We start from the raw sequence: 19,772 nt of genomic DNA on the forward strand, positions 1-19,772 counted from the left end.
TAGATTTTTGCTCTGGTCATTAAAAAGAAAAACCAGCAGCCACTTGCTCCCCATAATTTAAGTAGATGAAAAAAGCCAAAGTCAGGACATGCATGAAGTTTAGGAAGCCTCTCCCCTGATCCCCCATCCCTAAAAGGGAAATATGTTCAATGCAAATAAAAACCCTGAAGATTCCTACTCCTAAACAAAGGAATTTAAATAACATAGAATCCTTTTGGAGAAAAATGAACTTCAGAAAACACAAAGACCTTTCTCTGGATCTTGCAATCATAGAATCATAGAATCAGTAAGGTTGGAAGGGATCTCTGGAGATCATCTAGTCCAACCTCCCTGCTCAAGCAAAGTCACCTCGAGCATGGTAGACAGGGTTACATCCAGGCGGGCCTTGAAGATCTCCTGAGAAGGAGACTCCACAACCTCTCTGGGCAACCTGTGCCAGGGCTCCGTCACTCTCACAGGGAAGAAATTCCCCCTCACGTTCAGGCAGAACTTCCTGTGGTTCACTTTGTGCCCATTTCCTCTCGTCCTGTCACATGGGACAACTGAAAAGTTTGTCCCCATCCCCTTGACACTCTCCCTTCAGGTACTTAGACACATTGATAAGATCCCCCCTCAGTCTTCTCTTCCCCAGGCTGAAGAGGCCCAGCTCTCACAGCCGTTCCTCGTAGGGCAGATGATCCAGCCCTCTGACCATCTTTGTAGCCCTACAGTGGACTCTCTCCAGTAGCTCCATGTCTCTCTTGTACTGGGGAGCCCAGAACTGGACACAGGACTCGAGATGAGGCCTCAGCAGGGCTGAGGAGGGGCAGGATCACCTCCCTCGAYCTGCTGGCAACACTCTTCCCAATGCACCCCAGGAGACCATTGGCCTTCTTGGCCACAAGGGCCCATTGCTGGCTCATGGTCAATCTGTCATCCACCAGCACTCCCAGGTCCTTCTCTGCAGAGCTGCTCTCCAGCAGGTCAGCCCCCAGCTTGTGCTGGTGCCTAGGGTTATTTTTCCCTAGGTGCAGGACCCTGCACTTGCCCTTGTTGAACCTCAGGAGCTTCCTCTCCGCCSAGCTCTCCAGCCTGTCCAGGTCTCTCTGAATGGCAGCCCAGCCCTCGGGTGTGTCGGCCACTCCTCCCAGCTTGGTATCATCAGCAGACTTGCTGAGGAGGCRCTCTGCCCCCTCATCCAGGTCGTTGATGAAGAAGTTGAACAGGATGGGACCCACTCCTGAGCCCTGAGGGACGCCACTAGCCACAGGCCTCCAACTGGACTCCGTGCCACTGATGACGACCCTCTGAGCTCTGCCTTTCGGCCACTTCTCAATCCACCTCACCGTCCACTTGTCTAACCCACACTTCCAGACCCTCTCTAGGAGGATGTTATGGGAGACGGTGTCAAAAGCCTTGCTGAAGTCAAGGTACACAACGTCCACTGCTCTCCCCTCATCTACCCAGACAGTCATTCCATCGTAGAAGGCGATCAGATTGATTAAGCAGGATTTCCCCTTGGTGAATCCATGCTGACTACTCCTGATCACCTTCTTTTCCTCCATATGCCTGGAGATGACATCCAGAATGAGCTGTTCCAYCACCTTTCCAGGGATGGAGGTGAGGCTGACTGGCCTGTAGTTGCCTGGGTCCTCCTTCTTGCCCTTCTTGAAGACTGGAGTGACACTGGCTTTCTTCCAGTCCTCAGGCACCTCTCCAGTTCTCCAGAAGCTTTCAAAGATGATGGAGAGCGGCTTGGCAACAACATCCACCAGCTCCCTCAGTACCCATGAGTGCATCCCACCCAGGCCCATGGATTTGTGGATGTCAACCACAGATGTCAACCATATGCATGAAATAAGCAAATTGCATGTGTGGGACATTACTATACAAAACCTAGAAGTAAGCCTGATTAAGTAATGCAGAGAAAGAAAAGGAATACACACTGTGTTTTGATGTCAGAGATAAAATAGGTGAATGTATACTCCAGAGACAGTGTTGTACATATCATATTCCCACATAACAGCTAGGTGATTTTTTTCTGGAATAAAACTAAACTTTTATTAGCTGAAAAGAAGCATATTTGGATTACTAAAATTAAAAAAAATCCTATTACTTTGGTGGCTAAGAAAAATATCCCACTTGGTTAGATTCCAAACAAGTGTTTTTCCAAGTGAGACAATGAAAGCCATAGAAAAACTCTGAGTTTTTTTTCTTGTTTGCTTTTATACAGCTGTTTCCAGAGACCAGAGCAGGGACTCTGCAAATCAGGGTACCAATTCTCATGTGCCCGCTGGAAGAGGGGATTAAGGCTCTGCCCTGCTGAGGCATCAGAGCAATGGACCTGCTTGCATCTGTCCCAGGGTATCAGCATCTCTTCAGCACAGGCACAGCTTCCACCAAGCTCTCTCCTACAGAGCCACTAAAAGTTACTCCAGTACTCCTACACTGGGGGCTCCAAGAGGACATGGGAGCTTGCAATTGGAATCCCAGATGTTAATCAAAATTTAGGTACAAGCGTTTGGCACAGAGGAATCTGTGAAATTGGCAGTTAGGAGCAACAGCTAGGGAGATGCTAGGGGAAAACAGTATAGAATGGGATAAGATGAAGGGGGGGGGGGAAGACTGCTACTAGAAAACACATTTTGGCAAGTACTTCTGAAGTGAAGAGCCAAATCACTGCATCCCAATAAAGTCAGTGCTATGTTTCTGTTTACACTTCAGATTTAATTTTAAATAAATATAAAAGGTTCTTGCAAAATAATTTCATGTCATCAAGGTGACAAGTCCCAGTAAGAAAGTATTCATACTGGCCAGTTTTAGTCTCTTGATCTTCAGCTGACCTATCAGTTCCTTCCCTTGCCAGCTAGGAAGGATGACCATCTTTCAATTTGCATTGCCTTAAATGGAGGTCCAGTAATGAAGTGGACTAAGAACCAGAAAGCTTTTGGAGGCAAAACTAGCACTGCAGAGTGGTATCGATTCAAGAAAATGAACAGGGGGGAGGGGGTTGTGTGTGCAAGTGGGTGGGGAAAGCCAAGAGAAAGACAGAATGAATGAGAACTATAAGGACAAAAAAGTTTATATCTGAAACAGAGCAATTGCTTTTCCACCTACTATAAAGACAGAGGATGATGGGCAAGACAGAGAGAGTTAGCTTTGGCCAATATTTAGGTTAGTCATTTCCCCAGTTTTGGTTTTACTGCCTTCATAATCCCACTCAAGCTCTAGCTAAGGATTTTGCATGGATGGGAAACTCCCCCTTTACCACAAGAAAAATTCCACTCCTTCCCTCTTTAAAAACTGTTATTCCCCTTTCATATTACAAAATTGAGAAAACCCCAGAATACGTTTCAGATCCTTGTGCTTTTGAACAAGCTTCTTTTTTCCTTCCAGATCCAAATGTTAGTTTCAGCTCATAGGAAGTATTGCTGAAGTCTTCATCAGCACTTCCTTTTTTTCAGAGGGGAGGCTTAAATACATAATCTCCTACCTGAGAGAAAGGGCCCACTGAAGTTTTTCATTCATTCTTTCTATTCTAAATGCAAGACAATCTACATCAAGTGGGATGGCACAACTCAGATCAGTGAAACACCAGCATGCAAGGAGGACCACATTCAGACTATTGCTCAAAAGTAGTAAGTATAGTTCACTGCAACTGATCAGCGAAAGAGGAAGTATTTCTGGAGCTAGTAACAAGAGGTTTTAACTAGCAGTTGCCTACTCAGACTAACAGTAAAATTCTATCCAGAAACAAAACACAAGGGGTGGGGGGGGAAATCTCTCCACATCAGTGTTTTCATTTTCAGACATGCTCCAGGACTTTTTCTTCCTCCTCCCACTCCTTCTGGTCTACCTCTTTTTCTCCACACTCAAAGTATTCCCTTTTCTGCCACTGACATGAGGTGTATTACATTTACTCAAAGGAGATGGAGTTTTAGGGGGTGTGCGTGTGGAGGGAAGGCAAGAGGCAGTTAGGAGCAACGGCTAGGGAGATGGTAGGGGAGAACAGTATAGAATGGGTAAGATGAAGTCACCTGCAGGCAGGGACATACTGAACCATGCAGGCATGGGAGAAGGGAAGAGGGAAGCATGGTGAAGCAGCTAGAACCCCAAGGTGTAAGGAGGCATTGTGGAAGCTGGGATGCTGACTTGGGCTTGGGATTCAAAGGAGTCTGAAGGCAAAGTATAGAAAATTATGGACAATATGTATTGCTACACCCAATGAGCCTGGAGGGCAGGGTGCACAGTGTGGGGCAGACCAGAGACTGGTACCACATGAACACATGTATGAATGTGATCAGATGAAGTGCTCAGGAAAATTATTGCAGAAAAGAGGGAGGCTCAAAATGAAAAAGCTTGAGTAGAGCTGTTACTGAGACAAATGGAATTTGGTAGGAAGAAAGAAGAATTTTGCTGCTTTGACAGTATCTGTTGAGGTAAAACACAAGTAAGAGGAAGAAGTGAAAAAAAAAAGAGTCTTGCATTTCAAAGATCTAGTTAGTTCTGCTATAGTGTCATGGTTTGGATCTATGAGAGAATCATATAGAACAAGAAGAAGCCAGATGAACTGAATCTACTAGGTAACTTCCCAACAAGCCTACTCAATTTTCAAAGATCTTACAATTTACAGCCAAATAAAAGCAATTTGTAATTTTGGAACAATCTGTCACATTGCTCTCTCTGCCACTTAACCTAGAATGCCGTTGGTCTCAGAAAAGCTGTTTTGTACGATGACTAATGTCTCTACCCCAGGACCTGTAAAAGTTTACATTCCTATCATTCAACCTTGGGTCATAAACTAATCTAAATTATGTAAATTGTAAGAGAAATGATTAAATTAGAAAAAATTTGATGGCAATGATATTGCAAACATTTTTCAAAGGTCAGTGGTGATTTAAAAATACAGATGTAACTGAATTACAGCATTTCTGTGACTTCACTAAAAATTGCTATCATTCTATACCAAAACCGCATTGCTTCCAAGTGTCAGTCCTGAAAGACGGTCTCTGAGGTCCACAGAAGTCCTTCCTCCATTGACTTTCTAGACTTTGGAACTCAGTTTTAGGACAAAGATTATTTAGTCAATGTTAAAGCTACCTTTTTCAGAGAATGTCAGGAAGACTGCTACTCTCCTAGTATTTTCTGCCACTCAAACTACCACTGACCGTCAGATAAAAGAAGTGTCTTCATTACAGATCTCTTTAGTCATGTTCCTGTCTTATTCCACTCTTGGGGTGGTTTCAGAAGCTGACCTTCTCCATGTATATTTTTATTGTTGTTATTTTGTTTGCTTTTTTATTAGCCTCATATTTGTTTTTAAGACTCTTTTCCTCTTGTGTGTATGCACTATTGGACTTCTATTTTAGACAATATATTGTGACTGTAAATGCATCAGATGTTCCACAGACCAAGCATGTATGTGAGATCATTCAAATGCACCATTTCTATAATGCATTACATTGTTTGAGTTTGCTAGCTGATTAGCATGCAACGAGAGACAAAATAAAAACACAGCAGCACAGTTTCACTGACTGCTAGTCCTCTTGTTGCAATGAAAGCTAAAGATAAGAAGGTTCTTGTCATAAAAGACTTCTGGTACTATTACACATCAACCAGATTTCAGGAAATGATACAAATTCATGTTTAATATGCACAGGATTGCTGTCATGTAAGTTCTCCCCCAAAATTTACTCCACATTTCCTTTACTCATTTTTCTACATGCTGAGTTTGCCTCAGTTTCCTCTTCAGCATTCACTAACATTGTTATTCTGGCCCTCCCTTTTACAAGGGTTGCTCTCCCTTTCACAAAGCAGTAGCCACAATTCTTGAGCACCTTCTTCTGAAGAAATGTGATATTGCTGACTCTAGCATTAGATCTTTTCCTCGTAACTGTTTAGTCTGGATAATGATTTGGCTTTCTGATTACATCATATTTGTTTTCACCCTTTTCACTCCCACCGCAAAACCCACAGACCCTCTGCCCAGTACTCTCCAGTACAATATAATCTCCATCTTTCTCCAGGTTTCCTATACATCCCACAAAATTCTCAATTCTTTTCCATGTTCCCAAAGCCCCTCTAGCCTCTCCCCCCCTCCATGCATGACAATGTCACTCCTATCTCATTTGGTATCTTAGCTAAAAAAGAGACAGTACAGGCTGCAATTAATGTAGAGCTACACATATCCAGAAGGGCTAGCTGGCTAGTTTCACATCAGTTGAAGAGGGATTGGTTCCTCCCTGCCTCTTCATAAATGAAGCTATAAATATCTTTGTCTTCYACCCAGTTAATGATTTTCATATCAAAGCTTAGTATCTCTGATGCCTCTCCTGCTCTGTTCAATTCTGCTTAACAAGTCCAAAAACTACTGAAAGACCCTGACAGGCGTTCCAATTGCGTAAGCGTTGTTTCCTTCTGAAAATGAGTTTAAAATGACACTATCGCCACACAAAAGTTTCAGCTGTCTTGTTCTGTCAGCATGTCTTGACTTAGGGAAAAAGCCCTTTGAATTCTTCTGAGATCAAGCATAACTATCCACCTCCCTGGATCAGTGCTCCCTCCTAGTCCTTTGAGGAATCATCTCCAGCTTCTTCTTCTTCTTTTTCCCCCACCATACAATATATAATCACAGTTTTATATAAATAATAGATACATATATACTATCACGAACTATCCACACATACTACCTGACAATCACCTAAACTGTTACACATCCATTTTTAATAATCTTATATTGGAATACCTGCACAAGCAGAATGAAAATTTCTCTCTTCTCTAGAAGCCACTGATAAAGGTAGTTTAGACTAAACACCAGTTACCTTCATGTGATTTGAGTCCAAACCTTGCTTTGGTTCCTATGTTGATTTTTTCCCCGTACTGCCATCAACATTTTTCTACATTAGAAGACAGAGGTACTAGGGTTATGACTTGGCTATGATAGAATAATCATCACATAAACCTTATCCAACACTGGATTTTACACTTTTGATCACGTGTACTGTAACAAGCAAAACTAGTTTCTAAAACTCTCTCTCTGCCATGAACAGCTGGAAATTTAGTACATTATTCTTCTACATTAAATATCAAGGTTTGTAATAACAGCACAGGGAAATAAATAATGCCCCATTATTACTTGCTTTGTTTTGGTATCAATGCTTTGTAAATGAGACACATCAGCTTTACAGGTATTTGAAAGGACCAGTTCCTGAAAAATTAAATTTGGCTATCTGCTGGAGAAAGTTTAGATTAAATTGTGCTTCTGAACAAGTGAATACAGCTTTCACAAAACACCCGTTAAAGGCTTCTTTGTTCTTAGTTCAAAACTCTACTGGAAAGAGTAGGAAGATTTAAGTACCAGAAAAACTGTTTGAAAAAGTAGAGCAAGTATACTATTGAAGCAAGTATAATTTTATGCTAAAATGGTTGGTAGGGAAAGAGTGAATACTTACTTTATAACCTTATTTTTAGTTAAAAATTCTCCTACAATTATAAGGTTAGTTCTTATTTCTTACTCTCAGACCTAGTTGAAAAAAAAAATGCATCACAATGGATGAAGAACAGGACTGATTTGTTTGATTTGTTTTTCTCTAACTATAACAATTAGAAACATAATTCATTCTCAGTGAATCCTCAGTTCTCAGAACACAGATGGGCAACAGGAAGCAGATGCCATCAATAAGCCATTTTTGAATGCAGAAGGTTCTTACTATATCTATTATTTCTTGGGAGTGGGAGTTATCTATTACTCTGTGTTTATAGAGCACTTGGCACCTTCAGTCTGGCCCGTGATCAGGGTTTCAAAATTATATTATAAATAATATTATTTGCAGTAGTGCTAACTGCAAGCTATTTGGATCTATCAGGAAGGTTAACTCCTAGAAATTATACTTATGCTAGTACATAAGCACTAATATATCACTTAACTCTAGCACTGAAATGTTTGAAAGAACAGCATTGAAGTGATAAGCTGAAGCTCAAGAGACAAAATAGAAAATCGTCTTGTTACACTGATATAACTTTTAGAGAAAATTTGCTAGCTGTGCGACATGTGGAGGAAAATGAAATTTCTTCCTCTAAGAAATGGTTCAATTACTCAAGAAAGGAATCTGATTCGCAGGGAAAAAAAAAAAAAAAAAAAAAARAAMCCCCCCCCCCCACAAATCTAGAGGTTGTATATGCAGTATTCTCTAAATTATGCAAATAAGTTATCCAAATTTCAGAAAGTAAAGGAAGCAGAACAATAGTTTTGGAGGCCCAGATTGGACAATGGTGGAAGGGAGATTTCAGTTGTAAACAAACCAACAGGATTTGCTGGAAAGAAAAAAAAAAAAAAGAAAAAAAAGGAAAGCAGACCGTCAGTCACAGTACCACCAAAGCAGGGTTGCTCATGCTTTAATTGCCAGCCAGTTGCAGGCTGGTGATTTTGCTTCAGCTTTCTGACATAGAAAGCATGCATGCTACTTAATACAAGAGTGGAAATGTCACAAATGGAAAAAGCAATTCCCACGGGTATGTCACAAGAAGAAAAAGATACTTTGCTGAAACTAGGATGAGCCATGGCTGCTGCCCAGGCTTGTTTCCTTTCTGCTTACAAGTGTAGCAATACTGCCAGTTTTCACTGTCTCCCATGTTTCAAGTGGGCACAGGGAAAAGATACTACCTGGAACCAATCAACTCCATATTAAGTGTAATTAAATGTTCTTTTGTTTTCCTCACCACCTTAGCAGCACAGCTAATAAGCCATTACTCACTTTCCGGTGTACATGCTACAGGTACTTTGGGCTGGGCCTGATCATACTACAACAATTGCTGACAAGATAGGACCAACACTGTGCTGTAAGCCCACATCAGTACTGCCCTGCAGATCCAATAGACATGGCCCCACTAAAGCCTTCCTCTTCCTCTTACACATCAAGGTACACAACTTCCTCACCAGGTGCCCTGGCACTCACTGCACATCCAGAACAAAAACCTGGGACTGACAAGAAACTGGAGCATTCAAGATACCCTACCACCCATAAATGTACTTACTGCTTAGTAGAGAAGTCCAGCAAGAGTTAAGGTCACTTCAACAAGTGTAGGGAGCCACATGAAGACCTCCTAGGATTAAGATTCAGAAAGGAAAAGCTTTCTCTTCTGATTTTTTGAGCTTAGCTCTTCGATGGCCCAAGGATGAACCAGGCTCCGAGAGACAGGCAGTGGGATGGACAACAGGTTTTCCCACTGGGGAAAAGCATTTGAAATGCAGCCTACATTATATTTAGCTGAATAGGACAGGAAAAGGGGAAGAGCCAAGTGTTTACCTTCCTAAACTTCATTTTAAGGACAGAACATGAGGTATAAACCCCTGTCTGAAGAAGAACATGTGCATGCAAAGCATTGAGTTCTCAACAGCACCGTTATTCAGACACAAGAGAACAATCATCTGACTGCCTAAGTGAAAAAAACACCATAAACCTGGCAAATCAGCTGACAGCATGCAGCAAATTTTCTCAGGGAGGAGGGGAAGCTGTCAGCAGCTGCTCAAGGTAAGTATTTTGGAGCACCAGGAAAAGAGAACTAATGGTGAAGACAGAGTTATGATAAAAGAGAGGGAAGGCAGCTGGCTGGCATTTGCTCCATCTGTAAATTACACTGACTAGGTCATTTCTAAGCTTGCAGTTTTTGCAAGCTACAAGCATCAGATGAGCACACTCACCCAGTATTTAACCATTTCAGCCCTTACCACCTGTGTAATTCCCACATCCTTTTCCCTGGCTTTTTAAATTACCCGCATACATTGTCTCTTAGAGGTGAAACCTGCTACAGCACCTCTGGCTGTTTTAGAGGGCATATATACAGACCTATGTCAACACAGTTGCTACTAGTACTTGTTTTATATCCTTTTGATATAAAGTGTAAATCATGTTCACTCTAAAAACAGATTTTTGATAGCTCATCCTAGACTTTGGGCTACTTAACCCCCTAAATTGCCCACTGCTTAGTTTTGAGGGCAAATAAAAGTAACTGGTCTCTCAACTCTCTGTGGAAGTATATATATCCTTCCACATCCCTCCCTAATCATATATCTGCAGAACTGAAGTTTCTCTCAATATACTGAAACCAAAATAGTCATGTTTCTGCCTGCTATTCAGCTTAGTTTGTTAGCTTTTTGCTTTTCCATGTGCAAAACCTGTTATCTTAAACCTAAGCATGGAAGATGCACTCTAGCCCATGTGTCCTTAAGACTTTTTTAATCTAATTTTATAGCCAACAACACAAAACTATTTTTGCATTTATGCTGACCAAAGGCAGAGCAACCTGTACTACACAGCAGGTTGCTGTGTTCCACTGCTGTGGGAACTTCCAGAAAGAATTAAGAAGCAGAATGGGAAAGATGCAAACAGATGTGGAACTTGCACAGCTCTAGCAATGCAGGATATGAGTAAGAACTTGAGGGTTGAAGGCATTTGTGCTGTGGTGAGGATTATATCAATGCACCCCTCCTTCGCTACCTGAGCACAGCATGCACAGCACCAAGTGATGGTGACAGACTTGACTACAGACACAATGGTTTCTTTTCTCCTCTCTTTCCCTTCTCCTGCCCAGTCCACTTCTGTAGCCTCGATCATGTCAATCACTGCAACGTAGGAGACAAGGTGATCAGAAAGCTTTCTGAACCGTCTTTTAAAAAAGAAGAATCTCTGAAAAGAGAGATTAAAAAACTTCTTAGCATTATTTTCCACAGCTAATGTCTCCTTTATATTATTTCTGTTCCCTTTAAGAGTTTGGAATATTTATTTTGCTTGTTTGTTTTCTTTTGGGGGGGTAGATTGGAGGCTTTTTAGCATCCTAAGTAACTTCAAATTTCCATAAATTAAGAACACACTTGACTTCCGGAAAACATTTGTTTGGCAGCTGTTTTTGTAAGAAAAGCATATTGAAAACACTTTCAAGTCTGATTATATCGAACAACACGGGACCAGCCTAAGTATTCCTGAGCACGCTGGAACATCCAGCAGGGCCAGCACACCAAGTAAGGGTCTAAGATGCAGTTTATACTCAAGTGTGTCAGTAGGCTCACATTAATTAGTGTCTCAGCCAAAGTAATCTAGGAACAAATCCACTTTTTTTTTTTTTTTTTTTTTTTAATTTTGAGGGAGCTTTTTCTTAGCCCAAATCACTGTTTTTCAGAAGCTGTACTGTCACTGGTCCAATAAGGATTGTATGGATGAATGCAGGTAATAGTGAAAGCTGAATGACCCRAAATGAAAGTAAAAATAAGTAAAACTGCTGAACTTACTTCTGATTCCACTAAAATAAAGCCTCTTCAGAGTTCTTCACTGTTTCCAATAACTTTGAGGGGCAACACATGATAATTAAGTATTCTGTCATCACAAATTGTTTCAGAACTGCTTTAGAGATGGAATAGCCAGATAATCTCAATGGGATATTAGTTTTCATCTAATTTAGATGAGTCACAAGATTCACTGAGTCACTACATCCATTAATATCATAACAATTTTTCAAATTTAAAAAATCATAATTGTTGACTGTACCATGCGGGGGAGTTGTGTATGATACTGGCACACGATCAACGTGAACAAGAATAAAGCCTGTTCCAAAAGTGAACAGTGACTCAGCATGGCCCTAAAATTCACCTACTCTCACTGAAACAGCTGAAGAACATATTTTCCAGCAGCACAGAGAACCTACCTACTAAACAAAAACCAGTCAATTTGCAAGATTGTAAATTGCTACCTCAAAGTTACAGAATCTGGCATTGTTTCAAAGACTCAGCCTAAATTTCAACAGAAGTATAATGCTAAATTGCCATTGAGAACTTGGGAACTCTAGCAATTTATAAGATCAAACAAACAGTTCAAATATTTAGCTGTGTGATACTTTTCAGAACTAAAATACAGTAACAAAGAGAAAGGCATGTAACATCTTACTACTTTGACCTTCATTAAAATTGGATTCTTAAAGATATAAATTTGACAATAATCAGCATCAGATGTCTCATTATAAGGCTTTAAAGATCTGTGCAAACATCCACCATTTACTCACAAATCACTACAGATTAGCTTTCAGCAGATTAGATAGGAAGTCTTCATGGCACATTGTAATTCATGTCACATTATAATGAGGAAGCTAGGAGAATTTTGCAATAGAAGAGAGAAAACTGGTTTTGGTTTTCTGACATAAACCCTTACCATACAGTATCATGATGTTCCATTTGTCTGGTAAAGACTTGTGGTAAGGACTATGGGGAAATACAAACATAAGAAGTAACATCTGTAAAACCCAGATTTAAAATCTCAGCACCACCAACACACAACTCACTAAGCTCTCATGCTCAGTGGGAGAGAATATGCTGAACTTTCAATGAAAACAGGAAAAAAAACAACTTCTATTTGCTTTATCATCAGTGTATCTTTTTTTTCTATATTTTACTTGTCCTTCAATTGCAAAGATCTGACGTTACAATCTTATCCAGGTCTCCTGTGTACAAATTTCTCTCATACACGTATCTAAAGCTATACTACAATGCCCTGTTACAGAAAGTGCTTCAAGGTACCTGCAATATGCAAATCATTTCAGTCCCTCATGGTTTACAGCCTAATTAAAAAGGGAAATCAGAATCATACAAYAACGAGCCTTTAGGCTGAGATTCCAGGTGTAATTGGCAAGAGGTTCAGCCAATATAATGGGGGAAAATTCTGTATTTGAGGAAACGCATTCTTGATGACTGTCTGAAGTCACGCCAAAGTTTAGGACATTAGCGAGAGAGCAGTAGGCAGAATTGTCATGAAGCACATTCTCTCCTTCCAACATCATTTTGATCATCCCCACTGCTATTATGCTATACTGTAAATGCTGATCGGAACTATCTCACTTGACTTGATAAAACTAATCATAGTTTTGCCCGCAGCTGCCTAAGACACTTTCTCCAGTAGTAAAACATTTGTTATATCAACTCCTAAGCATTACACAAAAAAAGAGAAATAATCCCCATAGGTTCAGTTGCATCTCTGCTTGTGGGATTTGCTCACAGACTTCCTACAGAGACACTATCCAAATACTGGCTAGCCTTAACCTTGCTTACTTAGCCAACAGTACATAACATAGATTATTATATTTTATAGTTACAATATATAGTTATAGTATACAGTATAACCCACTGAAACCACAGAACATCCTCATCAGACGTCAGTATTTGCCAAGCTGCAATCACAGGGAGTTCTAGAACTAAGAGTGCAACTTTGGGATACCTCAAAAATGGCGTAACAGCTCAAAGAAATCACAGATTGTATTTTGTTTTCTGAATTTGGCAGGGAAAAGAATATTAACATTTCTTTGTAGCACACCCTAAAATACTTAAAATTATAATAATCACTAAGATTGAGAATTCTTCCTTTCAATTGAATAAATGCATCACAAAAATTCCAGTTTTAAGCTTCAGGTTTTGCTCTCAGGATGCAATTGTGTCATGTTCTCATGAAAAAGAAGTGCTGCACTTTTAAAGTCTGGAACATGATGTGCAGAGAGCAAAGGGAGAGGTTAAGTATAATGAGATTTCAGCATTTCATACTATTTATGAAGATGCTTATCAAAATTATTTTGTATTATCAAAAAGACACAGGGTGTACAAATTACTGCTCCTTTTATAATTTCACATTATTGACAATATTAAGAGCTATTTTTTCTCTGGGACAAACAGCCTCTCTAAGGTCACACAACCCTCTAGACGTAACACGACAAATGCATTCTTGGGTGATGATGTGTAAGTGGCTGTTAGGCACTCTCTCTCAAATTTGCACTTTCCCTGTTCCCATCGTATTCCTGAGCAGTTTATTAGTAACAGAGGACAGAAGGTTATAAGCATTAAAATGGTATGTAGTGGAGAAGCCATCCTAAGAAATCTGTATGGATTTCTGCTAAATAAGACACACAAAATCTGCTTATCTCTCCACATTCATTTTGCAGTGTGACTTTTGTGAGACTGCCTGACAAATGTTTTATATATAACTATTCTTCTAGAAACATGTAGCCTGGTTTGTTCTGTGGTTTCGGGTCTTCAAAGGTTTGATTCTACTCTGAAGTCTGCTCCATTTTGTAAAAACTGTTTATATTCCTTGCCAGTGTTTTGCACACTAATAACAAGTTAAATGATGTGGTTGTAAAGGACAGATGCAGGAACTGCTCCCTTTTATTAAGAGGTGCTTACTGTTCTGCTGTCACATCATAATTTAGCACGAAAATAATTCAAGCTTCTCACATATGTAACTCAATAATTAATTTCACTCTGCTTTTTTAAACTGCTTTCTTTACTGTTCTGTTTCTAAAAGATTGAGAACTATTAAAAGCATCGCCTTACTCTGGAGAAAAAGCAAATTGTTCACTTCTGAAACAATATGACAATATTTTAATGAGGGAATCCCTACCTCTGAAACTGAAATAAACTACAAGCTACGCAAAAAGAATCCTACCTGTTTCTAAAATGAATGGAGGAATGAATATAATGAAACAGAACATAAGTTTAAAGCAGTGACCACATTTATTTCCTATTAAAATAATACATCAAGATTTAAAATATAAATATCAAAATTATTGCACTGTCAACTAACTAGCTTTGGAGCATTTTTTTAACATCGGTGTGCAATAATACGCTCTGGCAGATTAAACTCCACAAAATCCATGACGTGTACCTGTTCTGGTTACATCATAAATCATCCTACAACAATAAGATAATTTTTCCTGTAAAATATTGTTTTCTGTGCACGTATAGAACATCATACAGTAATACAATATATGCTTTATGAAAGCTGAAAAGAAGGAAAGAAGAGAGAATATCTCTTAATGCTTCCCTTATACCTTTGACTCAAACAAATTTAAGCAACAGGTATTTACTGTCCCATTTGCAGTCATGCAACATATGCAGATGCAAGTATACATATAGACACACATACATTAACAGGTTTTGTTATAAATAGCTATGGCTTTCATAGGTAGCTTCAAATACACAATCTTATGTATGTCTCTGAAAAATTAACATCCTAGTTTAGTTTATCAAAAAAATGAGTTCATCCACAGGCAAATATCCTTAATGAGAATGTGACTCTGTGAATGTCCCAAAGAGTCTGTCCCAGTGGGTGAAGTAAGGAGCATAGTTTGATTTGAATTTCAGATGATGGAGATCATGATGTGGAGCTCCTCCATACAAACCAAAAGGCACAAGTCGGTGAGTTGACCATGGAAGGTCATATCCTGAATGGTCCTCCACTGACAACCAAATGTTTACAAGGAAGAAAATCATTTCTGTCAAAGGATGACATCTGAGGAGCACTGGATTGATGGCAGCAAAAAATCCCAGTGAAAGCAATTCCCATACACTGGAGTACTGTGTAGTAAGAGCAAATGTTGATACATGCTTGTGATGCACCTTGTGAAAGGTCTTATAGAGCCAAGGCACCCTGTGATGAAGCAAATGCCAAAGGAAATACTCAAAATCAAACAGAAGCAGGCAAACTACTACTTCCAGCAGGACCTCAGGCAGCTCTGGAGCCATCACAGGCAGGTTCACCGGTCTCCAGTACCAGTGGAAAAATGTCACTGGAAAAATGAAAACAACATGATGATAGACACTTTGAATAACACAAGGCACCATCATTCCGAGAGTTGGATAGCTCTGTGGCTGGATTTTGTATTTTCTCAAGTTTGGTAGTCTGGTGCTTAAAAAGTCCAGTGCAACGTAAGGAAGACAGAAAGCCATGTATGCTATAAAAGAAAACAGCACTGGAAAATAAGGTGACTTAATCAACGGCTCCTTTGCTGTAACAAAGTCCCAAAGRAACTGAAGGCACAACCTGTCCTGCTGTCCATCCATTCGGTAGCTGAGCAGGACTCTGCTGGGCACGCTGCAGTTCATGCTGCTTGAAGTCTCGTTGATGCTGCTTGCAGTCTGAGACCTCTGCAAGTCCTGCAAGCCTTTATCTAGCTTGCTCAAACGCAAACTCCGCCCAGTTAGAAATCCTCATTACTGAGCTTCGAATACGTAGCTTTAAAGAGGAAGTTCCCTTTCCTGTTATACAGAAGCAGTATAATGGATTACAATCTCACAGAAGAATTATCTCACTGGTGGAGTGCAAGAATTGCAGCCAGCTCAGGTAATCACCTGAACTCTAGAGAAGACTTGGGTGATAGGAAATGTAASTAGAAATGCAGAAAACTCTAACACTGGAATTCAGAGAAAGAAGATAGGTACATTTTCCATTCCACTTATTGTATACACTTGAAAAACTGACACCTTTCATTGATTTTAAATTGTATCATCCTCTGTTACCTTTTTGCTTTAATACAACTTAGCACTGATTTTTCCTATGATCCCTACCAAAGATGTATGTGTAACTCAACTCCAGATCTGGCGTTTGGATATTCAGTAGGTAATGCATATGTGTAARCACACATTTTCCTAACAGTTCCTCAGGTATACAACAGGTTAAGCTGAAATCTTAATGACATCTACACTATGCTTCCAATCTGAATGTGGTGACTACCATTTATTCACTTCTGTGCTCATTTTCTCCTTTATTTTCCTGCATCTATTTGGCATGGCAAAACCAACCTGACTTTGGCTAGATACAAAACTGAGCCAACAATTATGGAAAAATAAAATATCCTCCAGTGCTGGGAGAGATACGAGGTCAAATTTCATTTCCTTTMCAAACAGATACTTAATGACAAGTACTATTGCATTATTATTCTATTCAGTCCACAACTTAACAGCTCTTTGAGTGACAGGATAAGGGAATCATCCTTTCTCCCACTCATGCAATTAGAGGGTCCATTGGTTAGAATTTTGTTCTTTAAAGGATCATCCTTTGACCAATAGCAAGTGCAGAGCAGACAGAGGCTAGCAGGCTCAAGTTTCAGGATTTAAAATTTGCTGAAAGTATTTTAGGGGTAAAAGATGGAAGTTTGGGTTTAAATACTGTGAGATTGCTTCTTTTGTGCTTTTTGAAGAAGACAGACAAAGCTTACAAGACTTGGGGAAACAGAGTTTGCCATCAACTTCCTATGAACTCACTTCTTTTGTAGGTATAGCATTTAAAATTGGAAATGAGCTCAGCTTCCTGGATGACTTTATTAGCTTGTTCAGATAATTTTAGTTCTTTGCTATTCAGAAAAAAAATCTGATGGAGGAAATGGGAGTCAGAATTTCATTGCTGCTTAATAATTAAGAATGATGAATTAGCAGTGACCTTTTCTGATCTATGCACAGACTTCTCCTAATCCTGAAGCCTGTTTTCAGTCTCAACTATTTTCTTCTCAAGAGATTCTGCTCTTAAAAATATAGATTGTGTTCCCACCTTAGATTCTCAGGGGTTTACTGAAAAGTAACATTAATATGATGAGTACTATTACTCAGACAATCAGAAGTTATTTTTTAGAGATAATTATGATATGGTTTTCAGAGGCTCTACCTGTTGCATCTGTGTTTTAGAAACAGACTCACATTTTCTGCTGATGTGAGACTGTTCTGCCCTAAAGACACTCCTCCAACGAATACCTAATAGTTMTGTGAATTCTCAAGAAGTTTCGGCATCAATGCTGCCTACAAACTAGAATATAAAGAATGCGCATTTTGCCTGCAGTTTATGTCGTAGAAAAATATTCTGAAGYCCATTAACGAAAAATCAGAGAATTTTGCAGCCTTATTGCAACTATATCCTGAAACACTAAGTTCAAGCAAGTGAAGCACCGCAAACAGAGCCCACCTCAGTGACTGTCTGCAGCTCCAATCCAGACTCTGCACACAAGCAGAGCAGGCAGAGGGAGCCATCGTCACGATGCACCCCATCTGCTGGCGCTCAGGAGGATGAACTCTGCTGGCAAGTCTTCCCCTCCTGGGTCTTGACTCAGGCTCAGCAATGAGTATGCTCAAAAAACTAAATCCTCATGCATCAGAGATGGCAAACCCTCTTTAGGTCTCCATTCTCCAGTAACTGATTTCAAGCTATTTGGCTTAGCCACTAAAAAGCACAAATCTCACATATTCATACTGCTTCTCTAACTTGAGTTTCTTTGTCAGTACAAGATACAATGCAAAGAAAAGACAACATACACACAAATCCTATCTGTATTTAATTCAGCAATATAACTCCAGCTTTTTTCGCTTAACTTACGGTGCTGCCAAACTTCCCCATGTGTTACAAGATTCTAAACGTGTCTCTAAAAATCAAGACTCTTGCTACAGCGTTTAGGTTGAAGGGCACATAGTTTGGAATGAGGCCCCGCAAAGGGTCTTAAATAGATTCCACATGAGCACAAGATGCAAGCACCGACCACAAGCTACACTGTTAGGTACAAGCTGTAAGGTGAATAGCAGAATGTTAACAAGTGGGTAGGAAAATGAGTAAAAATTAGCATGARGGGGAACCAGGATCAATATGCTGAAAATAGTATCATAACAGCAGAGACAAAATCTCTCTCTCCTCCTCYCTCTCTCTCTAAGGTAGGATTACTGTCCTAACAGGGACAGAGCAGAAGACAGGTCTTAGCACATGCTGAACCTTCTACCAAAAAAAGCGTGCTGGAGAACAGGGTTGATAATTTAGGTAGGACAGTAACAGTAAAGCAGGAAAGCTACTAGAGCAAAGGAAGAGAGAGGTAGTCTCTTACCTAATTTTAAAGCAAACTGTTAACTCTGCTGGAAAAAAGCARTCTGAGGTCTTTAAATACTAACTCACCTTACTCCAAGACACGACRCGCAAGGAGGCTATTCAGCAATAGTTCATGGCAGCTCTGCGAGGGTGAGGGTTTAAAAAAACTMTTTATGCTCTGTGCGTTTCCCGGCTGTGGCCTTTCAGTGTGCAATAGCACCACCCAATGCAGAAATACATTGYCAACAGCCCTGCTCAGGACAATCACTCTTCAAAACAGCTTTCCTGAGATCTCATTTTAAGAACTCCTTTCAAAGTAAATGTTTCTTTTCTGCTAATATTACAGTTATTAGGAAATGCTTGCATCTTGTCAAAATTTCATGGGATAGCAAAATAAACAGTACTTTGCAGTGGGACAGCTTTCAAAAGTTGGTAGGCACAGGCCTGTGTCACAGGCCTCACAGATAAACAGGCTGGAAGGGGAAGAGGGAGCTTTGCCTATTTACATCTTTGCAATCTCAACTCTCCTTATGTTTAGGTATACTGAGATTCAAGTCTTAGATCTGAATCTAGAGAAGGGCATGAGCCTTTATTTCTCATATCCTAGCCAAGCAGCTTTAACCTAGTGCCCTTAATTATGCTGGGTACTTGAGGATAAAGAACACAGACTCCTCTTCAGTTTTTGATGGAAAACTTTAGCCTAATCTCAAAATGCTCTTCTTATCAGACCTAATATGTTTTCTTAATAAAATTATTTTCATATCAACACTCTACCTCCCCAATATAATTTCACTGAAAACCTTTCCAGACARCAGGGAAAGAAAGCTTAAAGGTTTTCAAATGAATTCTTAGCAGCTGGGGATGGAAAGCTGCCAGCAAAGCAAATCGTTAATTTTCAAGTTGTATTTTAACACCAGGATCAGTTTTTAAAATAGTATCAAGGTAGGATCTTAAAATTTGTTCATTGTCCTTTATAATTCACTAGTGTGATACTGATTTGAAACCTCTACTACTACACACATTCATAATTTCAGGAGGCATCAGAATGGGTACTTTTCAGCTCAGTTTTCTCAGAAAATAAGACTTAGGCAATCATGCTACAGGTATGGCTCCCGTTCACGCAATCTTCTTATTCTTTTATTTCAT

At 39.9% G+C, this 19,772-nt stretch overlaps 2 protein-coding genes across 2 annotated transcripts in view; both read right to left on the reverse strand.

The window, feature by feature from the left end:
- LIPA (lipase A, lysosomal acid type) overlaps positions 1-19,772 on the reverse strand; it is a 126,543-nt gene that overhangs the window by 83,443 nt on the left and 23,328 nt on the right. The window lies entirely within an intron of this gene.
- Positions 14,499-18,929, reverse strand: CH25H (cholesterol 25-hydroxylase). Its single transcript, XM_085324725.1, has 2 exons — positions 18,714-18,929; positions 14,499-16,045 (listed from the first exon to the last, which is right to left on the reverse strand). Exon 2 carries the CDS (start codon positions 15,890-15,892, stop codon positions 15,068-15,070), a length of 825 nt encoding a protein of 274 aa, XP_085180851.1. The 5' UTR covers positions 15,893-16,045; positions 18,714-18,929; the 3' UTR covers positions 14,499-15,067.

Source organism: Rhea americana, unplaced genomic scaffold (genome assembly GCF_003343005.1).
Source record: "Rhea americana isolate MKP2758 unplaced genomic scaffold, rheAme1 scaffold_93, whole genome shotgun sequence".
NCBI lineage: Eukaryota > Metazoa > Chordata > Aves > Rheiformes > Rheidae > Rhea > Rhea americana.